A 13,222-nucleotide genomic window follows, 5' to 3' on the forward strand; every position below is an offset into this window, starting at 1 on the left:
TCAGTTGCCCCTAGCAACCAATCAGATTCCACCTTTCATTTTCCAAAGAGTCTGTGAGGAATGAAAAGTGGAATTTGATTGGTTGCTAGTAGGGATGGTCTGAACCCTCTGAGGTTCGGGTTCGTATGAACCCGAACGCTCGGCATCGGATTCCCGCTGTCTGCCCGCTCCGTGGAGCAAGTGGATACAGTGGGAGGACCGCCTGGAAAACTGGGATACAGCGTATGGCTATGGCTGTATCCCAGTTTTCCAGGAGGTCCTACCGCTGGATCCGCCCACTGCACGGAGCAGGCAGACAGCGTGAATCATTACCGAGAGTTCGGACCATCCCTAGTTGCTAGGGGCAACTGAGCCAGTTTCACTTTACACCATGTTTGATAAATCTCCATCTGTATGTGTATATGTTTGCAGACGTTTTTCAGCCATCTGTTTTTGCAAAAAAAAAAAAAGTGTGCAACAACTATGTGGCAAAAATGTGATGTGATCCTAGCCTGAGCCATGGACAGGAGCATCAATGCTTTTTTTGGAGAAAACATTTTTTTTTTCATTTAATGTCAGAGAATTAAAACACCTTTTTAAATAGCAATAGAATATTTCTGATCCTCATTATATATAATATAGGACCCGGCATAAAGCTATGTTTTATAACCTGTGCATCTTGTATTCCTCCCTAACATCAGGACATCATCGAAAGTGTTTATGTGAAGTGCAATAGACATAACATAGAGTAAAATAAAATGCTAGAAAATGAAAGGAGAACTGGAAAATAACATGGCATAAGCATTGACCCACTTCTATGATCATATGTTTCAATTCAGTGCCCAGGATTTCTGGTTGGAGTTTAATCTGCTAAACTGCAAACAGCCGGAATCCTGGATTCAACAATGCAATAAAAAGTATTTTTGACGTCTCTAAAACAATTTACCATTTCACAAAATAATATTACGCTTTACGACAACAGTGGTTAGGATTCACAAACCATAAGCAAATGTCTGTGCAAGGCTGGCGATGGCTTTGCCTCTAGCGGTTTGTTTCCCTATACTGATATATGGCTGAGGCTTTTTGTTATAATACGACATAGCATAAAACTAGTGTGTGTTATCATGTAGAAACCTAAGTTTAATGTAAATAAAAAGTAAATCAGGCCTTGCCCTGCAGGCGCATTGAATTGTGTTCTCGCGTATAACCAGATTGAACAATCTTTGCTATATAAACTTTATACTGTACATTAAGGGGGGGGGGGATAATTAAATTAGAAAAAAGGACAGAGAATATTAGTAAATATACAGAGCAACTTATAATACTTTAAGGCAACATATTCTATAAGATACAACAAATCATTGTAAAACAGCAGAGAAGCCACTACTAGTGTTCTCGGTAGCCTGAGTTGTCCCCAGGGCTAAAATGGATAAGGAGCAAAGGTTCCTCTTTTGCTGCATTATATTGGATGGTAACCTATAATAAGGTTACACTAAAGAAGTACTGCAATAATTAAAAGCAGTGTCTGGTGTTGAGAAGCCATTTCCAATAGTCTATTAGGGAATTGTTCTGGATAGTGATTTCAAAGAACATTTCTCATTCTAGAGGACTCGGCATGTCCATGGATAACATAAGCAACCCACCCATTTTAAAGGATGTTGTGCAACCCTTTATTTCCACAGTGGTGGCGCCACATTGGAAATTTAATGCTTGCTCTCAGATTCCTCTTAGATTACATTTGAACGCTGGGGGTCCCAACAGAGAAACATCCTGTGTTCAGCTTATTTTCCAGGAAACCTACTAACAAAAAAGGACTGTCGGAAATATACAACCCCTTTAACTTTTTTTTACAAGGCAATTGCAGGTCCCTTCAAAGACAGGTTCAGGTCTGGCAGCTGTGATGCACATAATTCCTAATTCCTCCTCACTGAAATGAATATGAAAACCTATGATGGTGGGCATGTGTAAGACCCCCACATTGTATCCTTCACTGTGGATCTGCTGTGGATATTGTGAAACTGATCTGCAACTGATTTTAAATCCATTGATCTGTTGTGATGCAGAAACACTGTATAGCAGATCTGCAGCAGATAGACTATGCATGAATGAACCTTAAATTAGACTTCTGAAGGAAAAGATGTATGAGCATACATGGACCCAGCATAAAGTGACAACACCTATGATATCACAGAAACCCAGCAATCTGTGACAATAAACTTGGCTCAGACAACATTTATCAATGAATACAATGAATTTCCTACAGGAAGCAGTGGAAGCTCTGCTGCTGGAGGGAGCCCACTGACCCCTATGTCACATCACCAGATTTATAAGTAGCATGATTTAGGTGAGGGCATGGTGTAGACTTTGCATTGGGACCCAGGAGCTACAAACTATACCTCGGCAAAAGGTAAGAGTTAATAAAAAATGTGCAAAGATTATACTTAATCATCCCTTTAGCGGTAAGAAAACCGATATTTTGGTATTAATAGCTATTGATGTTATTACATGAACTTACGGTTTCTGAAAACTTTGGTGCATACTCAAACCTTCTTTTAGAACATAATCAAATGTGACCAATACATGTCCCAAATAATGCAGGGGAGATAAAGAATTCAGTATTGGTATGAAAGGACATACAGTACATAGCATTACAGATGGGTATAAATCTTGATCCTATGTGAGTACTTAAATCTTGTGCTTTAATAAGTTACAATGTACGTTGTCCATTTGGTACTGGTATCTCAGTGACATGGGCTTTTAAAGTTATTCCACTCACAGCAATTCCTCCTTGTCACATCAGAGCTCAATGCTACCTGATAAGATTGTTTTATGGACTGATGGAACAGTCATGAATCTGTTAAGTGTCTATTAAATAAGGCTGCATTACTAAACAAGCTGTTAGTCGGACCAACATGAGTTTGGTCGTGGCCTCTGGTGCTACACTGGAGGAGTTGAATAATGGATGACAGAGTTATAATCTGGAGGTGGGCTGTGACACTCAAGGTTTAGATCCATGGGCATAAGAACAAGGTCTTCGAGTGTGAGGTCTTCTTCTATTTGGGAAGTTGGCTGGTACTTCACATGATTTCTTTCATTCTCCCCCAATACAGACTCCTTGCTTTTGCTTACTGCTTTCATCCTGTGAACATAGAAACAATATTGAGATCCTAGGTAGATCATCTGTTCAACTCCATACTGCCAGAATGCAGAAAATATACCCTCCACTTTCACTGATACTATGACCTGGTATATCTTTCCATAAATTCATGTAGCATATATGACCTGAAAAGACTTGACATAAAGCCACTGGAGCAGCCAGTCATCTGCACATATAAATTGGTGTACACCATGACGAAACTCTTATTTCTGGACTCTTCTGGGAAGATACACATGCCTTTACATGATCAGATAACTGTGCTCGGAGATCTCAGGTATTAGATATGTGAAGAGAGATGCAGGCAGGCAGCCAAATATCATTGTGTGCTGGACATCAGCCAGCGTGTACTGCATGGTGACACAATGGAGATGTAATTACATAATGTTCTGACCACACAGAAGTGCTGTGGGAAGATCTGTAAACTAGTGAAACATCTAGCTCAATTTATTTATTTCAGCCCTTAAAGGACATGTAAAAAAATTAGAAAAACGTGTCAGCTTCTGTAAGATGCACCAAATCTGTCCATGGTCTATGTATAGTACTGCAGATTGGCTCTGTTGAAGGGGTATTTCAAGGACATAAAATGATTACCTAAGTCTAATAGCAAAAGTTGTGAGTACAATAAAAAATAAATCACCTGCATACCCCTTTAAAGGGAATGAGGCTGAGCGGGATATCAGGATGGGAATGAGGCTGAGCGGGATATCAGGACGGGAATGAGGCTGAGCGGGATATCAGGACGGGAATGAGGCTGAGCGGGATATCAGGACGGGAATGAGGCTGAGCGGGATATCAGGACGGGAATGAGGCTGAGCGGGATGTCAGGATGGGAATGAGGCTGAGCGGGATATCAGGACGGTAATGAGGCTGATCGGGACGTGAGGATGCCAGGATGCCTTGAGCCCCTAAAGCAAGCCGGAGTGTGGATTGGTAATGTATGCACCAGGCCGCCGTGGGTTAAGGGGGGCAGCCATTACATACTCGCAGCGAGCTGAAAATTCTGCTGCGAGTATGTGATCCTATGCAGAATGACAGTGCCAGGGATCACAGCGGATTTCACTGCGAACTCGCAGCATGAAATCCGCTGCGGATCAGTTACGTGTGAATCTAGCCTCAAAAGGAATTAAAAATGTCAAAGCAGGATTGTAAACCTAAGGACAGAATCATGCTGCTAATGCTAATACTAATGCTGCTATATTGCCCTACCATTACTGACATATTCAGTGCATATTGTTGCATTTTTTTCTTTCTTTTTATCTAACTTCAAATGATCTTATATGGAGTAATATAAAATTTTACTCTACTTTTTACTGTCTAAGTGGAAACTTAGGCCTTATTCACACGTTCCGTAATTTACGGATCCGTATTTCCGGATCCGAGTTAGTGCACATTGAAGTCTATTGGGCTATTCACACGATCAGTAGCAGAAATGGATGAAAATCAATCCGTAAAAAAAAAAGGACATGTCCTAGTGCGGACCGGGTGCGGACCCATTTTTTTTTGCGGATCCTCTCATTGAAATCAATTGGTTACGGATTGTTTACGGATTGTAACATGTTGGCATCCGTATTTCCGCAAAAAAATCCGGATGAAGTGCATTGAAAAGCAATGAGTAGTAAAAAAATGGAATTACGGAAATACGGATGGAATACGGATGGAATACGGATGTCCAATCCGCAATTTCTCACGGGTTGTTTCAGGACCAGAAAAAAATACTGAACGTGTGCATAAGGCCTTAGAGTAGACAATCTTTAAATGTGCAAAGTTTACACCATCTTTTACTTGGCCTCGGCCAATGCCTTTTGTTGACATACAATATGACAGCATAACCCAACAAATCCATAATATTGACCTGTACGGTCTCCATGTACCAACCAACAGGTGTGTACATGTTGTAGGAAACTGGCAGAATTCTAAAAAAAGAAAATAGCCATGTACATGTAGGTTCAGTACTGTTTAGTAAACAAACAGTTCACCATAGCTTTACATTGATAAATGCTGTGCCAGTTTCTATATGTCCACTATCAGCTATTCAAGCCTGCCAGAGAGAAACACGCCTGGGCAAATTTCCCCATGACAAAATCTCCTTGTGCTCCAGAAGTACTGTACTTCAGTGGAATAATTTGGATATCGCACCAACTCATTCCACATAACTTGTCACAGCTCAAATCAGTCACGGTCCAAGTTTGAATTCCAAAGTACTCCATGTGTATGTTTTCACAGTGTGAAACCGAGAACAAACTCCACGTTTTCCTTGGTGGGATTTAAGCCCAAGACCCCAGTGCTGCAAGGCAACAGTGCTAACTAGAGATGAGCGAACTTTTCAAAAGATCATTCCGACCGGACTTCCAGATTTTTTTTAAAAAGTTCGGTTCGACCGGATTTCTGATTTCTTCGGATTTCATAGTTTAAAGCATCTATATGATACGGGGGTAGTGTATTTGGTTGAATTTAGGGCTCTACATGTCAGTAACATTGTTATCTTTTCAATATCTCAAAGTCAATTTTTTTTTTAGACTTCTATATTTACCATTACAGGGTCTATGCAGAAAACTCACCATTACAGGGTCTATGCAGGAAAAAGGTAACAAATGCAGTGAAGGAACAGGAGTAGTCATTGGAGGCTAGTAGAGGTCCAGCAATAGTCATTTAAGGCCAGTACAAGAGCAGCAGTAGACATTGGAGGCCAGTGGAGGTCCAGCAATAGTCATTTGAGGCCAGTACAGGAGCAGCAGTAGTCATTGGAGGCCAGTGGAGGGCCAGCAATAGTCATTTGAGGCCAGTACAGGAGCAGCAGTAGTCATTGGGGGCCAGTGGAGGTCCAGCAATAGTCATTTGAGGCCAGTACAGGAGCAGTAGTAGTGAACATGGAGGCCGCTCTTCTTAAAGCTATACCGACATGACACAGGGGGTGGGCTTGTGCAACATCCTTTAGAAAGCAAGAAAAAAAAAATTCGGAGCGGACTTCCAAAAATCCGAATCCGACTGGACTTGGACTTATGGGAAAATCCAACCCGGATCCCATACCGGCCGAACCGGTTCGCTCATCTCTAGTGCTAACTACTGAGCCACCATGCACTCATTCTTACACATTACCCCTAAGAAATAGTTACCTGTCATTAGAAAAGAACTTTTGACATGTCACATGTAGTTTGGGGTCCAAGTGTTCAGACCACAAGCGATTAGGAGAGTTGGGGGAAGTCAGGACTGCTGTGAGTTCCTCTCCCTTCTCTGTATCCATCCAACATGGACAGCCCCAGAAACTTACATTACTCGGCTGTCCAGGTCACATAACATATAAAACATAACACACAGTTGGGACGCTGCACATGGACTTCTGGCTGGTTCTCCTGATTGGTTGCAATCTGAACAATCAGACCCGAAAACATTTAAAGAGAGGTTCCCTTTAAGCCAAATTGAACTTGAAAGTTAAGATTTTACGATATGACCCAACATTCTTTTCTTCTGTAACTTACATAAAGCTACATGGATAATAAATCACTGTTGTAGCTCTAAGACGGCAATATACTTCAATACAACTGATTTTATAGAATGTGGTAGTAAAGCAGTGCCATGTTATTGGTATACATGCATGCGGCTTGTTTTATTTGGTGCCTCGCTCCTGTGATCTCATACTTAGTTAATCTGCCAGGCTCAGAAAGTGAATACACCACAAGTTAGCAGAACAGTGGGATCTGGCAGCAGAATGACAAGCACAATATTCCATGTTTGAAAAAGCAAAGTAATGATCCACAAGAAAGCTTACTGTCAAGCAGAGCTCAGGACTGAAATGTATCCAGGATAAATGTCTCTGATGGATCATTATACTGCGTGACCACTGAGTGATATTGTTTCAGCTTTTCGGTTTACGTCTCTGCTGTAGTTTTTGGACCAATTGTGAATATATTTATTTTAGCTTACTGGTTTCTTATATTAAATCCACATAAAACGCATAGAATTGAGTGACCCTTCTGAGGCCTTCTTCTCTAGCCACCTCTTGGTTGACTTACATGACTTACACGACAGCAATATTTTGCACGAAAATTATAGTGCATGCAAATACAAATTCTGGCACATTTTAAGATTCCACTTAGCAGCACCTCTTTTCTACACCCTTTTCATATCTGTCTAGTGAGGTGTGAAAGGTATCTAAAACATTTGTAATAAATCTGCCCCAAGGAAATGCAACAATGGAAATGACAATATGATAAAGCTAACCTAATATTTTTAATAACCTGGCCACTAAGTGTAAATTATTGTTATAATAATTATTGTATTATTATTATTATAATGTTAACTGGTCTATAGAGAGTATCATACACAGTAAAAACGGTTCACTTTGAAATATTAGGCATCCTTTATGATGTACTAATAGGAGCAAAATAGAAAAATTGCAGCACACACATGGATTAGATTAGTATAATAGCTTTCCACTTACGCATTAGCAATTATTCCAAATGGCCATGATCTGGTCTCTTGTCGCTTGAGATACTTCATTTCCACTGAAGAAAGCACCATACCACTGTCCGATTCACCCTCCTGGAATACAGAATGTCCAGTTATTTCTCTGCTCTAAAGCAGACATGGGGAACCTTCGGCCCTTCAGCTGTTGCAAAACTACAATTCCCATCATGCCTGGACAGCCAAAGCTAAAGCTTCGGCTGCCCAGGCATGATGGGAATTGTAGTTTTGCAACAGCTGGAGGGCCGAAGGTTCCCCGTGCCTGTTCTAAAGTAATAGTTTGTAAGTGTATATAAGGTTATATGGTACCTATAGACTTCTAGAGACCCTAAAATACCTCCATATGCCTCTGTGTCTATATGGAGGCATACAGAGAATTATTCTCTTGGATTCTATATGGATATACTAATGCCACAGCACCAATTTGTGAGCAAAGAATGTAACCTAATTTACCATAATATAATGAACATATACCATCATTTTCACTCTCTGTACAAAACACTGTGGTATATTATCGACATGGATTAAACTGAAGAGATTCATGTACAGTGGTTTACAGGGGTTAGAAAAACAGTCTCACATCTGTCCATAGTTTGCAACTCAGTGCCTTTTTATGAATCCGAGCTGCAATACCAGACACAACCCACAGACAGTTGCGGTGCTGTTTTCCAAAGAAAGCTGTGTTTTCCTGGAAACCACCCCTAAGCCATATGTAATGACTAATGTGTGAACATTGTAGTTACTCCTAATCCAGATGTTTCGGGTGTCTGCTAAGGGCAGGTTCCTGCTGTCTGTGAACATCTGATATGGAGTGGATTGCCATACTGTGAAGTGATGTGCTGCGTTATTTGTGATAGCGGGAATGTGCTTGCCCCAGTCTTCTTTTCCTCTCCGCAGAGCTGTTTACCTCACTGAGCACTTTGTCCTTTCCCACTGGCACCTCATCAAATGTCTTCACACTCAGCGGTCGGTTCTTGTTGTTGTTTCTAAAAAGAAGGGACATTGGGTGAGACTGACACCCACAAGTTCTTTGATAATTCTCAATTTAACGATAAACAAGTAAAGTCTTTATAATATCTTACATTTTTTCCCCGACGTTCTCCTATGTATTAACAGTGAATGCATTCCATTTATATTATGGTAATGTTTTCATATGGTGGATAACACAGTAGTATACTGTATATAAGCAAGTCCTAGTAATTAGGACATATGGAAGCAATTACATGAACAGGTCCTGGAGATGGCTGAAGGATCAACATTATTAAAACAGCTTTGAATAATATGTTTATGATGCACTTCACATGTTCAGTAGGTCTCCCCTGAGTGCAGGTGCATGTAGCATGTGCTCCACATATGGACAGGCATGCTGTAGTTGAATTTTCTCAAGCAAACAGGAAACAAGTCATGTCTGTAAATTCCCAGGACAATTAACAAGGAGATGTAATGCAATACTTTAAATTATTACAGTATGAAAGTCTGGAGTTTTCTGACGCTAAAACACTTCTCATTGAAATGTTTGCAGTTGACTATGATTTCTTACCCAGCCTCTAGCGTGCTCCACCTTGTCATGGAGTTCCTTGTGTTCTGTTCCTCAGTTCCAGGTTTTACACCTATATCCCCATCGATTCGTAAAGCAGTGTTCAGAGGTATGTAGTCTTTTCCCTCCTATATTATCGAACATAGAAAGAACAAATATATATATAATATCATGTTAGTTGTGGGACATGAATAGAACAGGGCAAACTGGAATCATTTTTATTATTGGGCACAAACCTGCTGAACATTGGCCTGAAGAAGGTCTCCTAAGCGTTCTACTAGATCTGTAAAGGTTGGTCGGTCTGTTGGGACTCCCTGCCAGCAATCCAGCATTGTCTGATATCTAAAAATGAAAAAGCAAACTGTGGATGAGACATAATTATCTAACTCCCCATTTTGTTTATGAAGTTACCCGTCAGCCCTGGATGTTTCGTCAGCAGTACTTAGAGCTCTGAGGAATAAATGCCTACTAGGCAGCCAAATTCTCCAGACTTTCTACAATTCTGAATATTTAAATAACATTTAATATGTATTGATAATGACTATAATATGTCTTCTTACATTTCAGGAGTACAGTATTCCGGTGGTCTCATCCGAGTTCCTTCCTTTAGTCGGCAACAGAAATCTTCATCGATCTGTACACCGGGATAGGGAGAAGCACCTATACAATCATGAAATGAAGAGCAGCTCAGTATCAATATGTATTTGTTTCATATATTTTGTGAGAAAGCTAAGTTATATATGTTAAAATACCATGTCTTGCCAAATTATTGCAACTGTTTCTAGCCAAGATGCACAGAATGGAGCAGTTGGCATTGCTATTTTATAGGCTGCATGTGGGCCATTGTGTGTACTATGAAATACAATATAATATAAAATACAACATATTCCCCTACAAGAGGCCACAGAAGCTACAGTGGAATGGATCTATTTTCAAAGAGGCAAGAGTATTCTGGAAAGGGTGCATGCTAATTTGAGTTAGGGTAGGTTTACATCTGTTTAACAGATCCCTTTTTAAATGGTTACTTTTAATGTACAGAAAAATATGGACAACCATGTTTTTGCGTACAATTTAAAAAAATAAACAAATGGATCTGTTTCGATACGTTCTTTTTTTTTTTAATAATGGAGATCAATGAGGTCTAAATGGATGGCACACAATTGCATCTATTTTTCCACCCCCCACCCACATAAAATGGTGAAGGTGCCCCCTAGTTGTTGGTGAGGCACAGCTGGGGAGGCAGTTTTCACAAAAGTTACTATGATCTGCACAGTTTTTTGGGTACTTGCAACAATCTCCATTTTAGCAAAATTATTGACTTATTTTGTACTTGCTTTACTGGTATATAGAGTAAAAGGTGGCCCTAAGGGCCAGTTTACACTGAGTAAACATGGCGTAATTCCATAATCCCGCTGTGCTCAGTGTGCTGCTGTAAGTGAATGAGGGGGCTTGCGCTCCTCCGCTGCCGCCGCTTTCCGCTCAAGGAAGTAAAATGTCACTTCTTTGAGCGGAGAGGAGAGGGAGTGGACGAGTGCGCGCCCCCTCATTCACTTACACCAACAAAATGAGCAACGCGGGATTCCGCGGAGGAGAGCTCCGCCGCGGAGTTACACCGTGTTTACTCAGTGTGAACTGGCCCTTAGGTAGCATTATTTTCAGCTTTAGGCTAGGTTCACACTATGTAACTGTGCGGCTGTATTTTTTATGCGGCTGTAAATGTGCGGATGAAACTACGGCCGTGGGAAAAAATAGACATGCGGCTCAAAACATACGGTCATTTACTTGGAAATCTGGTTCAACTAAAAATAACAAATAAAATCTTAAGAAAGTGATGCAAACACCTCTGGATGCATCTGGGAAAGCAGGGAACACAGTTTACATGAATTGCTATTACCGGGGTTTGCGATCCTCTGCACTAATGCCGATGTCTCTCATGGTTAATCTATTAAAATAATAAAACACATTTTCGTTGTAATAAAGTGCCTTTCGTTGTTCAATAATTAAATTTAAACGAATCCATCATTTTGCAATTAAATATACTGTTAAAATAAATAGATATAAAAATAAATGTATATTTATATATCTATTTATTTTAACAGTATATTTAATTGCAAAATGATGGATTCGTTAGAATTAAATTATTGACCAACGAAAGGGACTTTATTACAAAGAAAATTTGTTTTATTAATTTAATATATTAACTATTAGAGGCATCGGCATTCGGCATCATTGCCGGCTATTTTTGAAGTACTCTGTACGGACCGCCTGTCAATCCACGGCCGCATGTCCAGCCGCAAACAATGGTCTTGTTCATTTTTTACGGGTCCGTTTACGATCGGGCCATAGATTCATACATAGTGTGCACTATGCAGCCGTATATCCTATACTTTCCAGCGTATGCATGAACCACCAAAAATACCGCCGCACAATTACAGCCGCAAATACAGCCGCACAGTTACATAGTCTGAACCTGGCCTTAAACTGGAATTTCAGCACAGATGGTGGGGCTCAGGCTTCCCCTTGGTCAGTCTGGTGAGGCCCAAGCGCTGCGTTAAATAAACTGCAAAAATGCAATGTTGACCTAGCCTCACTAGTGGATTAGAGTTGACACATTGGTTAAAGGGATTTTTCAAGGCCTATTGACAGGATAGGCCATCGATAGCTGATTGTCGGGATGCTGGCACCCAGCACCCCCACCAATCAGCTGTCCTGCAGGCCCTGGTGCTGTGACATGAACCACAACATAGGTTTATGGTGCTCAGAGTTAAAGGAGGGCAGGTAAGTTTTTGTACTGTATGCTGGTAAACAACTGAGTGACCACAATAACTTTTCAGTGAATGAATATACTCATTGGGTATAGCTGTAGACCACAAGCAGGCCAAAAGAATAGAAACATTCTTAAGAAAGCGCCATTGCATAAAACCAGGATATTTTCAAGATCAGTGCACTATTCAAAGATTACAGAATGTTTAACCACAATCTTAAAACAATACACAAAGAGGGTGAAAAAGCTTTTTTTTTTATTAAACAACTCTTCAGGAAGGGCGGCTGGGAACCTTCCACTTAAGAAAGGATAAAAGATATAATGCATAGGTTAAGAAGTTGCTAAAATGTGATAAAACATTAATAAACAGTCTGTATCCTGCATAGAAATCCAAACTTCATAAAGGCACCCACATAGCCATTTCCTCTTGTAGTTAGACACATGTTATCTTACATCAATACAGAGAAATCTACTGTTACCTAAAGCATCAACCTAGACCTGCATATAAAACTCTACTAAATCCATTTAGGTCCTGTCAAATAATAAGTTGTGTTTCCCCATCTTTGGCAGGAAATCTCAGGGACCTTGCTATAGCACTCTCCTGAGTGTGCCAGAACCAAACGATTGAATTTATAAATTACTGTTCTAACTACATTTCAATGTTATCCTATATCTTAGCTATACATAATACACATATTGGAGCAACTTTGTTGGCTAAAACTATATTTTAATCTTGCCAAAAGACTGGAGCCATTATAAACACGGCTTTAGCTATCTTCCAGATTAAATGAGTTTTCCAACGTTAAAAAACACAGCCACTTTCTTCCAGAGACAACACATCTCTTGTCTCCAGTTTGGGTGAGGGTTTGCAACTCAGTTCCATTAAAGTGAATGGAGCTTAATTGCAAACCACACCTGAACTGGAGACAAGAGATGCGTTGTCTCTGGAAGAAAGTGGCCATGTTTTTATTTTTCATGCTGGAAAACCCCTTTAAGATTCCTATATTGGAATGCACCAAAAAGTACATAAACCCATGTTATGGTTAACCTAGCTATGTCTCTTATTAAAGAGGATGTTCCATTTGTCTCCTTCCCCAAGTGAACACATTATTAGTCTGATACAAGAAAGGTAAAAAGAATAGAATATAAAAAGACCTGATCTCTGCTCTTCCTGACAATAATTGAAGTGCAAGACCTGTTAGGTTATGTTGGTACTAACTGGTTACATGAATAGTGTATTTACAGCAATTACCATTTACTTGCAGATACAACAACTGGCAATGAGAGGGCTATGACACTCACTATATATATATTTACATTGTAC

The 13,222-nt window shown here is 40.1% G+C and overlaps 1 protein-coding gene across 1 annotated transcript in view; it reads right to left on the reverse strand.

The window, feature by feature from the left end:
- Window positions 1–406: 406 nt before the first annotated feature.
- LOC138802860 (vascular endothelial growth factor receptor kdr-like) overlaps window positions 407–13,222 on the reverse strand; it is a 138,081-nt gene continuing 125,265 nt past the window's right edge. The window contains exons 25-30 of the mRNA XM_069986569.1: window positions 9,695–9,794; window positions 9,371–9,476; window positions 9,138–9,262; window positions 8,505–8,583; window positions 7,575–7,675; window positions 407–3,118 (exon numbers count right to left, since the gene is read on the reverse strand). Of these exons, the coding sequence (XP_069842670.1) occupies window positions 2,917–3,118; window positions 7,575–7,675; window positions 8,505–8,583; window positions 9,138–9,262; window positions 9,371–9,476; window positions 9,695–9,794 (713 nt within the window). The 3' untranslated portion in view covers window positions 407–2,916. The remainder of the gene's footprint in view (window positions 3,119–7,574; window positions 7,676–8,504; window positions 8,584–9,137; window positions 9,263–9,370; window positions 9,477–9,694; window positions 9,795–13,222) is intronic.

Source organism: Dendropsophus ebraccatus, chromosome 10, assembly GCF_027789765.1.
Source record: "Dendropsophus ebraccatus isolate aDenEbr1 chromosome 10, aDenEbr1.pat, whole genome shotgun sequence".
NCBI classification, from domain to species: domain Eukaryota; kingdom Metazoa; phylum Chordata; class Amphibia; order Anura; family Hylidae; genus Dendropsophus; species Dendropsophus ebraccatus.